The sequence below is a fragment of the Vipera ursinii genome, assembly GCF_947247035.1.
Source record: "Vipera ursinii genome assembly, chromosome: 6".
In the NCBI taxonomy this organism is placed as follows: Eukaryota; Metazoa; Chordata; class Lepidosauria; order Squamata; family Viperidae; genus Vipera; species Vipera ursinii.
In genome coordinates, this window is record NC_139515.1 from 69,044,315 (window position 1) to 69,064,955 (window position 20,641).

Below are 20,641 nucleotides of genomic sequence, written 5' to 3' on the forward strand. Positions count from 1 at the left end.
GACATTAGTTTGCAAACTGTACACTAAATGAGGTAGTTTTCTATAGATTTTCAAGGTAAATGCTTAATACAACCATACTCAAATAAATACACTTCTAATTGCTGCCTGTCCAAACAAACATACAAAAAAGAAATCCCTTACAAAGGTGTCAGTTCTACTTTGCTGCCATGGATCATCTCATTATAATCATCTCGTTAGCCAGATTGGGATAATCTATAATGCTGAGAAAGCAAGTGTAGTGTAGGGAGTCAGAGAGGTGTAGTGGAAAAGGTGCTAACTGTGAGTAGGGAGACCCAAGGTTAGGAGTAAGGAGACCCTTAAGATGGAAGTCAGCTGAGTGACTTTGGACCAGTCCCTCTCTCCAATTCTTAGTCTGGAAAGTTGAGAAAACATCCCAGAAACTAACGATGACAAATCACTTCTATGATATTGCAAAAAACATTTGATGGACCTATCCAGAAAGTCACCAGGAGTCAAAACTGCTTCCAAAACAAAACAAACAGATAAATAAAGCTCAAAACTGCACAGTAAATGAATAAAGTCATGGACCTTGGCCACCACGATTGCTTGTCCCTGGGCCCATATAGTCACAAATCTCTTCTCACTAGTGCCCAATAAGCAGCCATGGTTACATCACCAGTAGAATATGAATAAGAAAGATTCTTTATATTTAAGTCAATGCACATACTTACTTTCCACTTGGTCGTACTTCTTGGCCATTTTTATACCACTTTAGTTCAACTGTTGGATCAGCCAGCTCCACTGCAAACCTTACTCTACCTCCTTTGTCCACTTGATAAGCAGGATCCAGAATCTTAGAAAAGGCTGTTGAATGAAAAAGATGATGACAACTGGCAGTAAAAAAAGAGAGCCTTTGGAAAGTAAAAGTTGATATTTAACTTCACAAAATCTAAATGAGTATTCTAGCTGATTTTTAATGATATTTTATTATAGTAGAGTTTCCAGATCTGAATTGCAGATCTCAAGAGTGAAGCAAATAACATCACCAATATCTTCTTCTCATCTGTATTTTTGCAGCCAGTGCATGCAGCAGCCCTATACTAGGTGAAAATTAATTTCCTTATGAATTAACATTTCCTCCCAAAAACTCAGTCTGGACAGGGACACGGAAAGAAGGACCCTATTTCCACAGGTTATTGTAATTGTGTATTTTGGAATTTCAGTGCATCTTTCTACATAATTAGTTCCATTTCAAACATATAGACCTGGCTTGTACTTCCCTTTTATTCTCACATATTCAGAGAAATATGCAAAGGAGAAATTGTTGAGTTTGCATTGACCATGGAGCTGGATACTTAAACTGATAGTGTACATGAAGACCAGCTTTGTTTTATTCAGTAAAAAGAAATTGAGCTGCCTAATTAAATCCAATTCCGTTCTGAAAGCTTTAAAGGAAGATTTTTTTGGGGGGTGGTGGTGGCAGAGGGGGGTTTCCTGGGGGAATAAAGATACCACATTCCCAAGCAATTAATACCTGCACTCTTCTTTTCTTCCCTGCGAGTGCGCTTCAGACGTTTCAGCATACCCCTCAGGTCAGTAATTCCATACTGAAATGCAATCTTCTCATAGTCATTGGGATTTGCATTCTTCAGGAGTTCCCACACATCTATTTCTGGCTCTTCCGGTTCCTGTTTAAATTCCCTAATCAGGAACAAAGATTTTAAAAAAAAACAAAAGAAAGAAGAAAAGGGATGCGGCCCAGATTAATGAGACCTTGTACATTATGAATGTGGCAATTGGAAATCAAATCCAAGGAAGACTATGTCTGAAATGCTTTAGCTAGGCTTACTTAGGTTTAGGAATGGGTTTGAGCTAAAATGTCTGGTTATGTGGTTAAAAGTCTTAATAGCAGAAAGGAAGGGAATAGCAGGATACACACTTACCCCATGTCTTCACTGGGAAGCATATTACAGATCTTGAATTAGCCCTTTGAATTGAAATCTATGCATTTTCACAAGAATGAAACTAGAAGTCTGTATTGTGCATTGTCTCAAAACTGTGAGATATACTAGAAATAGGAAATGTCAAAGAGTCTGGGATTAACAACAAATGGATTAATTGGGTCAGGAATTAAGTATGGAAATCTTCCATTAATATTTTAGTCTGAAACTTAATGAGCTGTCATTTACTGACCCACAAAAAGGACATAAGTTAATGATGTCCTTCATTCTAAGAATATCACTATCATGATTAGATTGCTTTCCCCTGCCATTTTAAGATTTTTGCAAGGATGGACTGGTGAAATCAACATGGAAGTCAGACACGTTCAGAAGAATTCTGTCTACTAGCCATAGTTTTTGAGTATCATCAGAAGTGTAATACTGGAGTTCAATGTTTCTATATTTCACGATTACTTTTACCATGGGCCTTTACTGAAATTAACCTGGAATAAAAAGAAAGTGGCCAGTCAAATCTGCTTTGAAATTAACCCCTTTGAAATTAGTTTTCTACAACCTGATTTTTCCAGATGTTTTTCTAGATGTTCCAGAATTCCCAGTCATCATGGAGTCTAACACATCTGAATAACACCAGATTAACAAAAGATGGATTTTAGACTCTTCCTAATTTTTAGTGTGGTGTGATCCTGATATAATTGAAATGTCTTAAAGAAACTGTTCTCAGCTACAATACTTGCACAAAGAAAAATTAACATTCATAATGTTGATCTTACACATTAAAAAAGAGGGGGGTATATTGAGAGCAGAAATGAATTACATTGTGTTGGAATAAACATGTCTCCAAATAAAACTTACTGGAAAAGATTCTTTTTTTAATTACTTCAAGAGATCATTTTGTATTTAAAAGATGGAAACAATGACTGTAGCTGGTATTATCATACCACAATGCAGAAAAACCTTATGTTGTTTTAGTATAACAAACATAGTGAGTGAACATCTCTTGCAATTCTACACGACCACCTTGTCAATATATTGGAAAACTGGAAGCAGCTAGAAAATATTCAGGCAATTAAATTATGGTATTAACATTTATGATAGTGGCTTTATTTACTGCTTATTTGTTTATTACAATTAGAATTTGCTGAGCTTGGCTACTTGATGGAACACTGCAGTACCTTTCCAAAGGTCATATCAGAATATAAGCATGTTGTAGAATTTGCATACATTCAAGAGGATATTTTTTTTCATTCCAATACTCTGGCTGTGCTTTCTAGCTAACAGTGAGCCAGCCACCTTCATCAACAGGAATCAGAATGAGGATGTGTCCCTTTATTTTTGTAAATAATAAGATGCATCCTGATTTTCAATCCATGATAATAAAGTGTTTTCCATTTAATTAAAGATGGTGCTTCCACCAGGATTTGTTCTTTAGTTCAGCAAAGAACACCTTGGGGAGATCACAATTTTATTTCATAGATGAAAAGACTGGTTGGGTATATAATAGGATGGATCTTTCATTTGTTCTAGACAATTCTCTAGCAAGTGATGTAGTCCTTTTCACTCTTCTTAAAAAATACTTTGTTAAGCATAGTCTGATTTTTCCCCCTAAAAAACAAAAGTTTTTTAGGGAAACAAAACGAGACAATATGTTTAAAATTATTTTAGCCATTTAAATTCAAAAACACACCCTCAAATCAGTAAAACCCTGTCATTAACTATTACATTCATTACAACTAAATTTCTAAACCTACTTAGCTTCTAATATCTATTTTTTTCTCCAGGGAGTGACACACACACACACACACACACACACACACACACACACACACACTTAGATACATAGCCAGCTGCCTTTGAAATTTAGTTGATTACATTACCACTGATAGTTTAATCTAGAATTTGGCCACTATCTGATGCAAGGCAAAGGCTCAGATTTCACAAATGCAGTTATGCATTTGTTCATTGGTCAGGTGGTTGATTATTGACCTAGACAAGACATGTCAAATTCGCGACATCACCTGATGTTGCGCAACGTATTGGAGCTTTTTCGCCATTGCTGGCAAGGGGGTGGGAGTGGTTTCCCAATGACACGTCCGGCCCATGGACCAGCAGTTTGATGCCCCTGACCTAGACTATAATGTAATCTGACGTCATGCCAGGTGCAAAAGATCAGGACCACATGCTAAGGTCCAGATAAGCTGATTTGTTGCTACTCATGCCTATGCACAGGAGTATTCTCAACTAATGGCTAGCAACTGCTAGGAATTAGATATGGAACCACGGAATTCAAGGAGGTTGGACTTGCTTGTGGCTTGTAGGTATTCTACTCCAGCCCCAGATTGTGCCACCCCATCCCTTACATCAATCCATTAATAGGTAGCCCTCAACTTATGTTTAGCATAAGTTCTAAGTTATAATGTCACTGAAAAAAGTGACTTATGATCAAGTTTCGCACTTACAGCTGTTGATCAAAATTTAGACTAACAGCAGCATTGGAGTCATGTGATCACTTTCTCAGCTGACTTCCGACAGGCAAAGTCAATAGGGGAACCTAGATTCAATTAACAACCCTGTGATTGGTCAACAATTGCAGTGATTTGCTTAACAACCATGGTAAAAAAAGGTTGTAAAATCGGATGCCATTCACTTAACAACTACTTTGCTTAACAATGGCAATTCTGGCCCCAATTTTGGTTATAGGTTGAGGAGTACCTGTAACTTGGCTTCTGTTCTTTTGAAATCAGCAGCACTGAATGGTTTTTAACTGACACTGATACTCCACCACTAGCAGCTTAAAACATGCAGAATGAACATTCAGAATTTTTCAATCTCTAAAAAAATTGGATACTTTAAAAACCCAGTAAAATAAGTTTAGAAAATTATGAGTACATTTGGCATAAACACTGTCATAAAAGCGCTGAAGTTACAAATTGAAAACAGTAGGATATTGACTGATAAATCAATAAAAAAAATCAGACCATGTTTAATAAAACAATTTTAGGAAGTGAGAATAACTGCATCATTTGCTAGAGATTTGTTTAAAGGAAATAATTAGGATAATTGAGCAAAATTCAGTTATGCTTAGACAGGAAGTAGATCCCTATTTCAATGTCCTTCTTGAATGTCAGTATCCTACCCTTGGTGACTGAACTTTCATTTTTAATACTTAAGTGAAGTCCTCAGATTCACTTCAAAGCATGACAACTCTATCAACACAATATATTTCTATACATCTATCCTATACAAATACAGAGACATTTATATTCATATGCAACAAATTAATATGCCCCAAACCATCATTTCACACTATCACAAACTCTAATAAAAGTGTTTTCCATGCATTAAGTTGCATCTTAATAGGAAACCACAAAAGTAAAGCCAAGCATATGAAATATACATATGGGAAGAGAAAGAAAAAATGGAGACCTGGCAGGAATAAATGAAAAAAAGGTTGGCTTAACGTTTTAAATATTATTGGAAAATGGTATCTGCTGTGATTTTGACTCATACGCTACCTATTCCACATGTGTGTTTTTATTTAATTTTATTTAATAGGCAGTGTTAGAATCAGTTTAGGTATACATATACTTGTCGACTTACAACAGTTTTTTAGTAACCGTTCGAAGTTACAACAGCACTGAAAAATGTATGACTGCTTTTCACAATTACAACTGTTGCAGCATCCTCATGGTCACATGATTAAAATTCAGACGCTTGGCAACTGGCTCATATTTATGATGGTTGCAGTGTCCTGGGGTCATGTAATCACGTTTTGTGACCTTCTGACAGCAATGGGAAAGCCAGACTCACTTAACAACTGTGTTATTAAATTAACAACTTCAGTGATTCACTTAATAACTGTGGCAAAGAAGAACATAAAATGGAGGAAAACTCACTTAAGAACTGTCTTATTTAACCACAGAAATTCTGGGCTCAATTGTGGTCATAACTCAAAGACTACCTGTAGTGGTTAAGGCACTAAGATAGAAACCGGAAGGCTGTGGGTTCTAATTTTGCTTCAGGTGCAAAGCCAACTGGGTGACCTTGGGCCTGTCATTTTGTCTCAGCCCTAGGAAGGAGGCAGTGGCAAGCCACTTCTGAAATCTTGCCAAGAAAACTGCAGGGACTTATCCAGCCAGTCAACATAAACTTAAAGGACAAAATAAAATAATTCAATTTATCTACCACCCTTTGCCAAGTGACTCCCAATGGCTCACAATACAATAAGAACCGTGGTGGTGCAGTGGTTAGAATGCAGTATTGCAGGCTAACTCTGCTCCCTGCTAGGAGTTTGATTCCTTTGATATTGACCAGCTCAATATTGACTTAACTTCCATCCTTCTGAGGTCAGTAAAATGAGGACCTACATTCTTGGGGGGCAATATGCTGACTTTGTAAACGTCTTAGAGAGGGCTGTAAAGGAGCGGTCTCCAATCTTTCCAGCTTGGTAGCCTGGCCCACCGCGGAGGGGGGGGCATGTGAGTGGCAGTCACACATATATGCACAGCTCCATTTATATGACCCGTACATGCACGCTCCTTCCACTCATGCGAATGGAACTTTGCGCCTGAGCGGAGGGTGCTTGCGCTCACACATGAAGCTCCATTGCACAAGCGGCAAGCACTTGCATTCATGCACAAAGCTCCACTTGTGTGAATGGACACTTGAGCGGAGGGCACTTGTGCTCGCACACAAAGCTCTACTCACACAAGCAGAGGCCTCTTGTGTGCAAAGTTCTATTCATGCAAATGGAGCGTCGCCTGCTCTCGCTTGCCTGTTTCTCCTGTGGCCCAGTTTCCAACAGGCCATGGCCCAGTAGTGGGCTGCAGCCTGGGAGTTGGGGACCCCTACTGTTAAGCACTGTGAAGCAGCATAAAAATCGAAGTGGCATTTCTATTGCTAATCCCATTAGAAAGAAAACAAAAGAAGTGAAGGATCCTCAGTGCTCTCTGAGCTTGGTTGTTTTCTTGCAGACGTTTTATTACCCAACATCATAAGTGGGTATAAGGAGTGGGGTTTGTTCTCAGTTTACATTCTGATGGCTTGCCATGTCAGTGTTGGTGGGGGTGGTCTTAGAAGTTCTTTGGTTGGGCTGTTTGCTGTTGGCTTGTTTGGCAATTCCTTGAGTAGGGTATTGTTTACTTTATTTTTGGTCTGATGATAATGCTACAAATATTTTCCTTTATTAATAAAATAAATGTGGGAAATTCTATGCACCTTTCACTATGCAGATGGGCAAACTTGAAATGGGATCTCAGTCTTGAACCTTAACTACTATTGTTCTTACACTTTTATTGAGCAGAATAGGCTATTGAAAACCAAAACAATATAAAGCTGGACACTTGTTTATATTGTTAATCATACTTCAGGATTTTAAGTACAGCTGACAGCTTCTTGGATTATTTTATTTTTTAAAAAATGTTTCCATGTGTCTTCTTTTATAATACCTTCTCAAATTTCAGAGAGATGCTTATGTTTATAGTCACATAATGAAAGCATGTACAGTTAGATAATGCAGTAAAGCATTTTGTAACATTCTAGCAGAAAGCAGGATAAGAAAAGTTTTCATCTGTGGTCTATATGTTTGGAAAATGAATTCTCAAGATCACTATTATTTATTTTAAAAAAATTCCATACCAGGATCATTTGTTTGAATTTCTCATCCCCATGTAGGGAAAAAAAGCATGCAAGACAAAACACAGAAAAACCTCATCCAGTGTTATACTTTAACTTATCTGAGGTACTTCAATGTTATTATTAAAGCATAATATGGTATCAACTGTAAGAAAGAGCATTATATCCTAGGGTTAACTCATTTCTTGTCATTGTGCGGACAACTGACTTAAATTTAAGCAAGTGTTGTTCTTTTGAGAACTCGGCTTTTGTAAAATAAAGAAGCTATAACATTTTCTGAATGTATTAACTCTACGCCTGACATTTTCTATGCACGAACTTAACCATTTTGAATAAACATTTGCTCACTTCATTGCTTGGTTCTCACCTACGTTTCAGGAGACCACTAAAGTCAAGTTCTCCTGCATCGTCTTGTCCTTCACCACTGTTATTAATAAACAAACAAACAAACAAACAAACAAAAAAAGATCAAGTCTTCATTTAATATGCAGAAAGTCAAACAACACATATTGCATAGATCCTAGCTGCCCTACCAATGCAATATATATGCAGACACACAAGGAAAAACTATTTATGTCAACACAAACTTGTATTCTTTTTCACAGGATTTGCAATTTCTGAAACAAGCACTTGTGAAACATGAACACAAAGATTTGCATTGCTCCAGGTTATACCTGCTCAGGCAAATTCTTGTCAATAGAATCATAAATTTGCCCCAATTTGTGTTATGTGTTTGTGTAACACAAATGTGTTTTTAAGGTGAGTTAGCACACGGGGCTTTGTTTATTAACAGCTTCCGGTGTGCGTACCTAAAAATACATAAATAAATAAAATAAAGGGCTTGTGCTGAACTCAGCTTTAAGTGTAAATCAAATATTTGCATTGTTATTTGTGCTGTGCAAAACAATGCAAACCTGTATGAAGTAAGTTAAATTTCTTTTAGACTAGTTAGCAAGGAGAATCTGAGATCCTACCCGACACGCACAACGTGTTGCATGTTTTTAAAGATGGGAAGTCATAGAGAAAAATAGTTAAAAATAGACAAATGCATGTTTAGAACATATTGAGCATTAACACTATCACTGAAATATTTATTAAATAAGGTTTAATATATTTTGCTTCTCTAAAGATTGCCTTGGCACTGAATTTAACACCTTGAAATCAGTCTTGCTTGCTTATACAATGACTGGGAAAATATGTAAACCCGTGTATAATAAAAAAAAGGTGGGGAGAGCTGGGTTGTTTTTTTTAATCTGTGTGTGAATGGGGAATTATCTCTTCCTATTGTATGGCTACAGGAGGAGAAAAGGCCTTATACTCTCCTCTCTTAAATATATTTATTCAACCTATACATTGAAGATATATTAAGGAAGCTGGATTTGAAAAAGTTGAGTGTGGTTTTAAAAATGGAGGAAGAAACACCAATGATCTCCATTTTGCTAATGACACTAATCGAATAGCAGGAAATGCAAAGGATTGGCAAGCTCTAACAATAAAAATCACAGTGAAAACATAGTACTTAAATTTAAAGAAGACCAAACTAATGACAACATGTACAACAGCCATACTTAGAATTGACAGTGAAGATACTGAAGATACTTCTGCTTTTAGGATCAAACATCAACAGTAAAAGAATAAGCAGTCAAGAAATAAACACAGGCTAGTACTTGGCAGAACAACCCAGAAGACCATGGAAAAGGTATTCAGATGCCAGGATATGTCTACGTCTACAAAGATCAGAATAATGCAGGCAGTGGTACTCCCAGTGACCTTCTATGGAAGTGAAGTTGGACTTTGAAGAAACAGCATAGAAAAAGTGGTGACATTTTTTGAGATCGGGTGTTGAAGAAAACTCCTGAGAATACTATGGACAATCCAAAAACAAGCAAATAGATCAACCCAAAGTTCTCACTTGAGGCACAAATGATCAGGCTATTCTACTTTACGTGAAGACTTAGCTCTCTGAAGAAAGCTCTAATGCTAGGAAAGTAAAAGGAAAAGGAAGAGGAAGACCAATGGTAAAGTGGCTGGGTTCAATAACAGCAGCAATGGGGACATCATTGGAAGAAATATAATCAATCAATCAATCAATCAATCAATCAATCAATCAATCACATGGCTAAAACTTCTATTCCTTTGCACTAATGTACTTGCCACCTGCATTTATTCCGATATTTCTGTTTCTTTCTCTTCCACTACATCAATTCCAACATCAAACCTCAAAGTCACCAGAAATAATATTAGATGGAAATCAAATGAAATTGAGTAGATGTGTCTTTTTAAAAAAATGACATCACAATTTGTACTTTCCTGAAACAGAATTTAATATTTCTGCTTATTAAAAAAAATATTAGGAAAATTTACTGTGGTGTTGAATCATTTTTGCTAGGTATAAAAGCTCTTTCTAAGCTTTATAAAAGCACCCTTTTGCAATTGCATTTCCCTGTTAAAAATGAATGCCAATCAGTCCTTTGAGATTGTCTCGATCAGAAAATAGATTCTACAAGAGAATTGGAATTATGCTTTCTTGAGATAGGCTATATTCAAAAAATGTATACAAGTCTGATTGCATTTTCCCTTCCTTCCCTCTTACATCACAAGGAGTCAGGGAGGAACCAAGCAGAGTATTTTCTGGATACATAACTTTCTCCTTTCTAGGATTCAAGGCCTGCATCTAAACTTTTTGTTTTTGTAATAGTTTCAGAATATTTTCCCCAAAGTCATCTTTTTGGACCCTTACAATCCTTGTTAGAACCTGAATATTGACAGGAAAAAGAAATAGAGAAGCTTCAAGTTCATGCAGAATTAAATGCTTGAATATGAATCCTTCTGATTGAGTGAAGGAGGAAGGAGATGTTCATGGAGTGGGATAAAATCTAATTGCAGTCAACAAAGGATTCAGCTGCTCAAATGTATTTAATAACAAGGAACCATATAGAAAATGTAATCAAGAATTTTAAGGAAAGATTATTTTATTCAAATATTCATAGTATTTAGCTCTCCCTTCCTTCCTCTCTGCTCTCTTCCTCGCCATCTTTAGTTATAACTTGTATTTAGTTGCAATTTTAATGTGATTCTATGCATAAAAATATGTCTTCTTTGTGGCAACAGATTTTTAAAAAGTTACTAAGTCTTGTTGAAAGAAAAATCAAGTCCCGTTCCAAGCCGGGAATTAAAAAAAAGATGGTTGACTGCTTAGGAAACAAGGTTCTTGTTTATTGATGAGCAGAACCAGCAACAGCATGAAGACTTGAGGCTTCTGCTTGAGGCTATTAAGAAAGACTGGGGCGTTTTTCTGCCTTTGTTAAGTTTTTTTTCTCTATTTCTTCTTTGGGGAAATATAATATTCTGCCTCTTTTTAATATTAAGAAGGGCCTTCCAGCAGACATGTGGTGCCCTATATGTGGTTCATCTAAGTGGTCTTAAACCATAAAAGGCCATTTCACAAGTCAGAATCTTAACTGTTTTTTACTTTACATTTAGTCAAGCTCTTTGTAGGGTTAAATCTCATAATCTGTTTTAACTGGTAACAGCTGCTCAGGGTCCCAAGCAAAGTCACTTCTCTCCACTGCTTCTTAAGTGAAGGTGTTAGGAAATGTAAGCTCCACAACTGATTTACACTCTCTGTCACCAGTTCCTTTTTATTTAATATCTCAAAACGATCAGTTCATGTAGGTAAGGCTGGTCAAAGGAACCCATATCACTGCTAATTAGTTGGCAGAAAGAGTTAGTTCTCCTTGCCTTCTTGGCTTAGTAGCAATCTGTTTGAATATCTGGCCTCACTGGAGGCCACTGAATTAAGTGAAATACATCAAAGGAAAGGGGATTATAGGACCTTTCTATATCAGGAGCATCCCCATAAATTTCTCAGGAATTCACTAAATCTATAAGAATCATGAAACTTACAATCAGATAATTGCAGAAGGCACTAGTAACATTTTAAAGCTCTGATACATTACCATACATGCTGTTTGATCTGATCTTGTAGTTCATGTTTTTTCAATTGCTTCGTGAAGAATTGGAAGTTGCTTAGGATGTTGGAGCCGTTCCCATTTCTCAGACAAAAAGCAAACTTCCAGACAAACACACATGCCCATAATTACAAACTTCTTCCTCATCTTCCTTCCTCACAGCATTCCTGCTGCCAAATTGCAGCAGAGAATTTGTGCAGAGTAGCTGGAAGTTGTAGCGATGGAGACTTTAATTTTTCTTTCCAATTTTCCTGCTCCATATGGTGTCTCTCTGCTAGCCTTAGCAATGGAGAAGGAGTGATCACTACCTATAGAACTAAGGTGACCAGTTTTGGAACAGAAAAGTCAAGTAAAGGGTTTTGTAGGGGACAAATAGATTTGCCACTCATTTTAGCTTTGTTTCAACCTACTTCCTGTAAAGGGTGTTCAAAGATAGTGTAATTTGTGCACTGTTTCCAATACCTATTATTTCCAAGATCACTTAAAATTACCTTCTTTTGAATGCAGACCGGATATCTATTGATGGCGTAGATTCTACTTCTAAAAAATAAAATAAAAATAAAATGTTTCATTTTTGAAGTTTCTCAAGTGTTAAACCTGGGCAGAGAATGATTTTGTGATATATGGCATTTATTTGATTTAGAATATGATATGTTCAACACTGTGTATTGATTTTGGCAGTAATCATGTATACATAGGTGAGTAGAAGAATCCTATTGGCAACTGACAAAAGGATCCAACTCTCAGCAGAATTATAAACTTCTTTGCAGTGTAATTCATTATTCAGAACAGTTTACCTGAAATTATATTAATAGTAATCAAAAGTAATAAAAGAGATTCTTCATAAAATGAAAGCAATTTTGCAAACCTGAATCTGCAATATAATCAAATATAATAATCAAGGAAATTATGTACAGAAGGGGGGGTGAAGAGAGAGCAAGTCAGAAAAAGAGGATAAATAAGAATGAGTATCAGTGTGGCCCATTGATTAAAGTGCAAGGCTAAGAGTGGAGAGACACAGATTCTAGTCTTCGGGAAGCATAGAAGCCATCCAGGTGATTTGGGGTCAGTTATTCTCTCTCTGCCTTAAAATGGGAAGTTAAAAACAAAACAAAACCACACACCTGCACTGAAGTTGTGTGATAGAAGCCCTTTTAAATCTGCTCTGGAAGACAGAAGAAACCCCTGGAGCAGTTTCTGAAAAGTGCCCAAAGAATTATGCAAGAAATGGGTATTTCCCACTCCAACAAGAATGGGTTCTGCTTATCATGGATTCCATATCCATCATAATAATTTTATTTAATTACTTGAATCTATTATAGCAAAGTAGACTAAAAATAGAAGATAAGTTTATATAACCAGTAAATCTAAAATAAATCACAAGTGTTTCTATAAAATGGACATCACTTAAATTCTTCATACTCATTGAAGAAATGATTTTAAAAGTGAGTAAAATATCTGACTAAATTGGTAAGCACAGATTTCAGTTTCACCTTGTGTTGATTAGCCTCATAATTAGACAAAGCAATTTACCCTGCAGAAAGCTTACATCTGCCAAGAGGTTGGCTACTTGCCAATCTGTTTCTGAATTGAGCCAGAAGTTGTAGTTTGTCTGGTTAGCTGGCTATCAGCTGCTAGACATTCCATAAACGTGCCCTGATACCTCGGCAGATTAATGAAGATGCTGAATTTGGTAATCTGGTAGACATATGTTGGTAAAGTGAAGATCTAATGGGTTTGCTGCCAAATTACTGGAAGTCTGTGATATTTGGAAGGCTTGCCTAGATGATCTTGACAGCTGAAACCATATGGTCAGCAATCAGGGTCCAGGACTTGTGGCATTCTGAAGATCTAAATTCTCTGATCTTGGATGGACTCAATTTAATCCATAAATGAATTATATGCTGCAGATTTCCATAGGACAATTTTTTTGTCCCTTCAAGTTAGTGTTGACTCCTGGCAACTGCCTGGAAAAGTCCCTGCAGTTTTCTTGGCAAGATTTCAGAAGAGGTTTTCCATTGCCTTCTTCTGAGGGCTGAGAGAGAGAGAGAGTAATTGGCCCAAAGCCACCCAGTTGGTTCCCTGTCCAAAGTATCCCAGTTTCTCGCCTGATGCCTTAACCACTACACCAACCTGGTTCTCTTATAAGACCACTAAGACAGATTTAAGCATGCTAGACAAAAATTAAGCTCTGATCTTCCATCTATGCATAATCTTAAGACTAGGAGTTGAGACTTAAAAATATACCCTAAGAAGATTTTCATCTTGTTTGTAAACTTAATGAAACTGGGATACCAAACTTCTGCTGCTGCTCTGTTCCTTGGCTGCCATCAAACAATTCTGAGAGACAGACAATCCAAGATAGTGTACTGCCTATGGGAATCCAAAGATGGCCCTTTCTCTAACTCTCATTTCATTTCTAAAAGATAGGACTGGCTCTTTCTTTGCACCGGACATTTCACCAAGTGATTTTGGCAAAGACAGTTCTATCATCCAAAACCTATTATCCCACTTTCCAGCATCTGCTGTTTGGAAAAAGCAGTTCACTCTCCTAGAAAAATGTAGAATAGGACGTGTTAATGGTAGACACCCCTGGGTTTTTTGATGATTCTAAGTCACCATGATTTCATCATGCAATAATGAGGAGAATTCTGCTTACATGTCTGCATAAGCACTTCTTTTTTTGCAAACAAATCTATACCTATGCTAAAAGAATTCAAAATCTGATGGCCTTTTATTTCATCCTTTTGTCAACAAAGATAGGAAAACTTTGGTTTTTACAGAGTTTAAGACTTACGCCCTTTCTTTTGGGGTTTCATGATGATCTACTAATGGGAAAAGCTTTTGCTCAAGTCAAGATGAAAGCTGTTTTTGATATTCCTAAAGGATAAATTTATAGTCTTGAGCTGTCAGCACTGGTATTCACCATGCACTTTGTCCAAATATAAACTGAATACTTCAGCAAGCTTCAGAAATAATTGCTTCAAGGATATAGCATGAGCTCACCAGCTCAAAGATATTCTGAGTCCTTTTCTCCCGCCAAGTATGAATTAAAGTGAGTGTTTTAAAAGATGATGGAGATAGATAGATCTTTCCATAGATATTAGCCAAAATGTTACATGAAACTTTCACATTCAGGAACAGTTAGCTAGTACCAGTTGTTGGAATGCAATAGTAGCAGTAGAGGAGGGCAATAGATCTCTAATCTGCCCTGTAGACTTTATGAAGTTCTACCTTGTGAATTTCCCAGATGTTTCAATTAGACCCCTGATCAAACTCATGAGTCCTGTATACTGAAGATTCTTTGTCAGAAATCTTTTATATCCTAGGACCCAAAGCCTAGGTTATGAGCTCGATGCCACATGATCACAATACATTGATACCATTCTTATATCCAGATATGACTGACATTTCTTTGAAATGGGGACAGAGGTGCAAAACTCTAGGGAAGTAGTATCATTAAGTTCTAAATATATTGGGTCTAACAAATGATATTCTGCCCCATTCTTGATGCTTTTATCTACTATTAGTCTCTTGATCTATTCTTCTTTTTCTTTCTGAGCTTAGTTTCCTCAACCCCACTTCACAGTGCCAAAACTCCTTTAACCCTTTTAAAAGTAGATTTCAAGTCCAGCTCTAAAAGGCTATTCAGGAAGGCACACTCCTGCTCATTATCTCCGAATAGTGCTAAAAATACAGAAAGATAATTTTCAAATATGCAATAAAATTCTTAGCCTGGAGGGCATTTAAAATTTAAGTAAATATAAAGTAGTCCAAGACTGTGTTAGATTTCATCTTCTATAATCGCACTTAACCACAAAGTTAATCTATTTTGTCTGTGGAATTACAGGACCTGAAATCTAACATGGTGTAGGGAAATAAATTCAGGGTTAGTTCTGGGAAAAGTTTTTACTTTGATATATATTCACCATTAATAAATATATATATATAAAGATTCTTACCATGGACTTCCAGATCAAAAGAACAACTATCCACCTTATCTTTATATGTTACTTCACATCTATAATTTCCTGCATAATTATCCTTAGCTTTGATTATTTGCATCTCAAATGTATACATCTGAAATTCAAAGGTATAATGGAATTATTCATATAAAAATCACAAGAATAATTGGAAACTACACACACTTACTTATCTGCATCTTGTATTTTGACATAATGAAATGGGTTGATTTTTTTCCACTTCTTTTTCATATTTCTTAGTTCTGTTATTTTCCCACACTAATATGTTAATAATTGATTTCCAAAATCCCATTTTGACCTTCTTCTGTCCACCCAGAAAATGACAGCAATTTCGGGTCTCCCAAATTGAATTGTGACTCCAGGTCTGCTATAGCTTCTCCTTTTGATCACAGCAATTCCCTATCTCCCAGCAATTTTATGAGCTCACAATTTGCCTGGGACCTATCTCCTATGGACTGAGTCTAAGACAATCCATAAATGTGTAATCACAAGAATCACTTTGATCAATCAATCCCATATCATCTTTCTATTTTTCCAAACAAGTGATTTTAGATAAATGCTCCCACCCACCACCTTAAATTGTTTTCTTGGGGGTATGCTTGTTGTGGTGCTAACATTTGCAGATTAACAGAATTACAAATGACAATTTGATCCATAACTTGATGATATTTTAAAAACGGTGAATATATTTTGAATGGTATTTTTTGAAATAGGTCATCTCTCTATATATATACCTTGGTTTGTCGCTCAAATGTTTCTTTTAACTGAAGATGCTTTCCAACTTTGCTTGCCAAGTCCATCCATTTTCCTTTAAACCATTTAACAGTCGGTTTCCGAAGAAGATCCTGAGCTTCTACTTTGGCTATAAATGTGATATTTTGCCCTGAAAACAAGCAAGTCAACCAACATAAATCGAAACAGAATTAATCAATTGGGACTATCTAACACATGTAAATGAGATTTAAATACCAAATTCTAAAGATGGAAAGATTCTGAAAAACACACAATGGAAAAATGATTGTTAAAGAATTTGCAGAAATGGCAAAATTGACTTGTTTAATTAGGCAATAGCAAATTCCCTAACAATAAAAATCTTAGACAGTAAGATTTGTCAATGACTGAAACCCCTCATGGACTTTTTGCCATAGCTGGAAAAAAATTAATTTGTGCTTCATGAAATTGATAACTAGAAAGGGCAAAATATGGTATATAGGGAGAATATAAATATAGGGAGAAATGTAAATGCATTTGCTATAAAGAAAATCAGAAGCCACTTTTTTATATCTCTTTTTTCTTTCTTCCTTGCCTTTTTTCTTTCTTTCCTTATTTATTCATCACTTTATTTTTCACTTTACTTTATTTTTTCTTTAAATTTTTGTTTTTATTTTGTAAAAAATATTTTTAAATAATTAAAAAAGAGACTCAAATACCAAATTATTTATTTCATTATTAAGAATTAATTCGACAGAAGGAAACCAGAGCATGTTATTAAACTATGGCTGGTTTGTTTCATGAGAAACAGAGGGGGGAAAAAGAAATATCCAGCCCCTATCTAAGGATCAGATCATTGCTAGGGAACAGGGAATGGAGTAGGGAAAGATTTACATGCATAATTTCAACCTTGCATTTGCTTCCAATAACTGGGATGATTGAGGAGAACTTTTGAAGCTGCTTGAAAGCAACACTTCTGCAACCTTCTGCAACACTTCACAAGTTGTTTGGGGCTTTTCTTTAGTATTTCACTTATTGCCTTCTTGTGCTCCAGAGGTAGTAGAAGAGGCCCCAGAACAACATTGCAGTGCCACAATTAGTCAAACTGCATCATTGCTATGCCTTTATGACATGAACAGCCCATTTGGCTACATATAAAGCTTACTGAAAATGAAAGGATATGGAAAGAAGAAAAGGTATCAAAGGAAAAAAATATAGATAGATAATCCAGATGTCAGAAAAACAACAGGCTAAAAGAAAATGATCAGCAAGTAACAAGAACCTGAGTAGAGACCAATGTAAAGTTCTTCCGTAAAAAACACACCACATGCACTGATAGTAGGATGGGATAACTGTACTTGTATAAAATGGTTTGGAGAAATAGGAGATTGCAAATTGAACATGGACTAGCAGAGAGACGTGGCTGCAAAAAAGAGCAAAGGATGCCATTTGAGGCCGTATCATCAGCAAATTCTGGACCACCACACTTTAAGGATTGAGAGAAATTGGTATAGGTTCAGAGAAGGACAATGAAAATGATCAAGGGATTAAAAGATAAATCCCATGAAAAGAGATTTAAAGTGGTGGTAAATTTAGCCTTGAGAAAATATGCCTGTGAGGAAATATGATAGTCCTCTTACAAGGCTGGAAAGGGTGTCACCCTGAGGAAGGTCAAGATATGTTCTTCTCATTCTGGGTGTAGGACATGGAAGACTAGCTTCCACTTATGGAAAAGAGATTCTGACTGAATGCTGGGAATGGGTTGGCTAAGTATACATTTGTATGAGTGCATTATATCTACAATCACTGATTAGAGATCCCTGAACAATGTTAATTCATAATCACAGCGAACTGTATCATGCACACATATGAACAAGTGAACTGTATCGTGCATACATATGCAACCTAATCCTATGCTGTAAATATTTACAGAGAAGCAAGTCTTTTTTTGCCAGATAGATATGAACAGAGTTGCTGGTATAATTGTTCTTTTTACACTTACCTACGCTAATTGATCCACCTTTTGGTTTTTCAACAAATAAAACAGATTTCTGGGAATCTTGTTTTTCTCCTTCTTCTCCTGCAGACCATACTACTATAGAAAATAAGGGGAAATAACCATTATCAAAATGAACCTATCAATCAAGCAATGCTTACCTTCTGAGTTTTTTTTAAGCATTAATACTACTTCTTAAAAATAAGCATGCATTCCCCGTAACTCTCTTTCAGGGTAAGATAAGGTTACTGAAATAAGAAAAGTGTCATACAGAGCACACACTTATGAATGAAATAGAGTTTTTTACTAGTGATCTGAACTGTAACTATCAGTTACAGTCTTCACACAAATTTTACAATTTGAATGGCTTCCTTGTTTCAACAATGAACACAGAGTGCTTCCTTGTGTTTCAAGCTGGGTGATCCCATCTCACTTGTAAGCTGCACTTAGTGGTGGGATTCAAATATGTGAACAACTGGTTCTCTGTGTGGATGCCGCTTCCGGAAGTCCATTCTGGGCCTGGGCAACAAAAAATTAACTACCAGTTCTACTGAACTGGTGCGAACTGGCTGAATCCCACCACTGGCTACACCCAACTGTGGAATGAAAGTGGACTCTTGGGAACACCTAGGGCAGAGCTCAACTAAAAGAAGTGAAGATCCTAGTGCTGAATGTCAGAGATGAAGCCCAGGTCCCTATTAGCTACTATAGAGTATTGGGCAATGGTAAATAGGTCTTTCAATTTCTAATCCTTGACCTTGCCTAAGGAAAAAAAATTAAGGGTTATTATTTTTTTTGCGTTATAAAATCCTCCATATCAATTGCTACAAGTTATCCTGCTGGTGAAAGTTGTCTTCCATCCTTTCAGTAGAAGACAAATGTAATATAATTCCTTGCATGCATAGACATATGTTTGGTATGTACAAGATATTAATCTCTGGATTAGAGTCTAGACAGATGTATGCTACTGGAATCTAATGAAGAATATAGTGCTATAGAGAGTTTAATGTTAATATATAACTGATGGTGCTAACTTTATGGTCTTCTGGCCAACTTTGTGGGATAGTGAATATTAAAGACTTGAGTCATATTAAGAGGAAAAAGAGAGTAACTAGGAATAGCCATTTTAATAAAAAAAATCTGTTGAGGAATTTCAAGAACCAGCCAAAAAATTGCCTTACTCCACACTTTTTTATACTCCAACAGATTCTCTTTTTAACATTTGTCTCCCTATATATATCATGGACAATTGATGTTGATTGTTGCTTATATATAAGTACAAGTATATTCACAAAGAATGATGGATGGATGAACGTACGAAATCTTATCATATTTCTACCTGTATCATATGCATGGTATATTACACTATATGTCAAAAACTTCATATGAACTTTTTATTGCCAAGTGTTGTTACCAAATGTCTTTAACTATCAACAACCAGGCTGGTCTATATGTGTTTCTCTGTGAAGGAACTCATCTTTAGAGATAAATTCCTTCTTTCAGCTATATACTTCAGTAATGATATAATTCTTACTCTGCAGTTTAATCCTGAGGGAAGAAAAATAATAGATCAAAATAGCTGGAATACATAACTTCTGTGTCTAATATAATGCATTTGATAACCAATTTAAAAGAATTTAAGTGCATTTTGCTAAACAAATCAATAAGTAGCTCTCCAAATATGAAATGTTTAAAATAGATTTTTTAAATATTTCCTTTGTAAAAATGAGTTACAGTGGTGTATGAACAAAAGTTAATCTTTAGTTTTTCCATATCCATTTCCTACATCACAGTTCATTTGAAACACCATTGTGCACTTATGTACTCCAAAGCTTCATATGATTGGAGGCTTCTAACTTCACTCTAGAGACAAGAGAGAAGAGCCGTTGATCATAAGAAGCTGTGCTTGTACATTAGGACTTCAGGAACCTTTGAAGCAGGCTTTTTATCTAGATCTGTAAAAAATATATATATATAAAAAAACAAGAATAAAAGTTATAATGAGCATAAATCACTTTGCAACTGAAAAAGTAAGTTACCAAAAAAGAATGTTAATAGGTAATGAAAATTGGAATGTTTTGAGTTTTCTCTTCTTCAGTTTTGGCGTATCTCACCTGAGTCCTTTCTCTCTCCAGGTTTATTTGTACCATCTGAAAAGTAAGCATAAACTGGATGATATCAACATTCAAAAGTTATTATCTTGATTGCTTAATTGACTATTTAGAATTGTGGACACCTTGTATGTTAAAAGAAAAGGAGGAAAATTATAAATTATAATGAATTGTTTAAGAGGACAGTGGGATCATTTTGTTGAAGCTGAGCGGTTTGGTCTTTGAGATAACCCTAACCCTAACCCTAACCCTTTGTTAATGGATAGAGCAATCCTAACTGTGGAATACTTTTCAATTGGTAGTGGTATTATTATTT

General features: G+C 35.9%; 1 protein-coding gene across 4 annotated transcripts in view; it reads right to left on the reverse strand.

The window, feature by feature from the left end:
- The window catches only part of MYBPC1 (myosin binding protein C1), a 110,978-nt gene that overhangs the window by 56,529 nt on the left and 33,808 nt on the right, over window positions 1–20,641 (reverse strand). For all 4 annotated transcript variants that reach the window (XM_083366016.1, XM_083366017.1, XM_083366015.1 and 1 more), the window contains 8 exons: window positions 20,329–20,364; window positions 18,221–18,310; window positions 16,242–16,390; window positions 15,487–15,604; window positions 12,016–12,064; window positions 7,921–7,977; window positions 1,496–1,662; window positions 693–825 (listed from right to left, as the gene is read on the reverse strand). In XM_083366016.1, coding sequence (XP_083222142.1) covers window positions 693–825; window positions 1,496–1,662; window positions 7,921–7,977; window positions 12,016–12,064; window positions 15,487–15,604; window positions 16,242–16,390; window positions 18,221–18,310; window positions 20,329–20,364 — 799 coding nt within the window. The remainder of the gene's footprint in view (window positions 1–692; window positions 826–1,495; window positions 1,663–7,920; window positions 7,978–12,015; window positions 12,065–15,486; window positions 15,605–16,241; window positions 16,391–18,220; window positions 18,311–20,328; window positions 20,365–20,641) is intronic.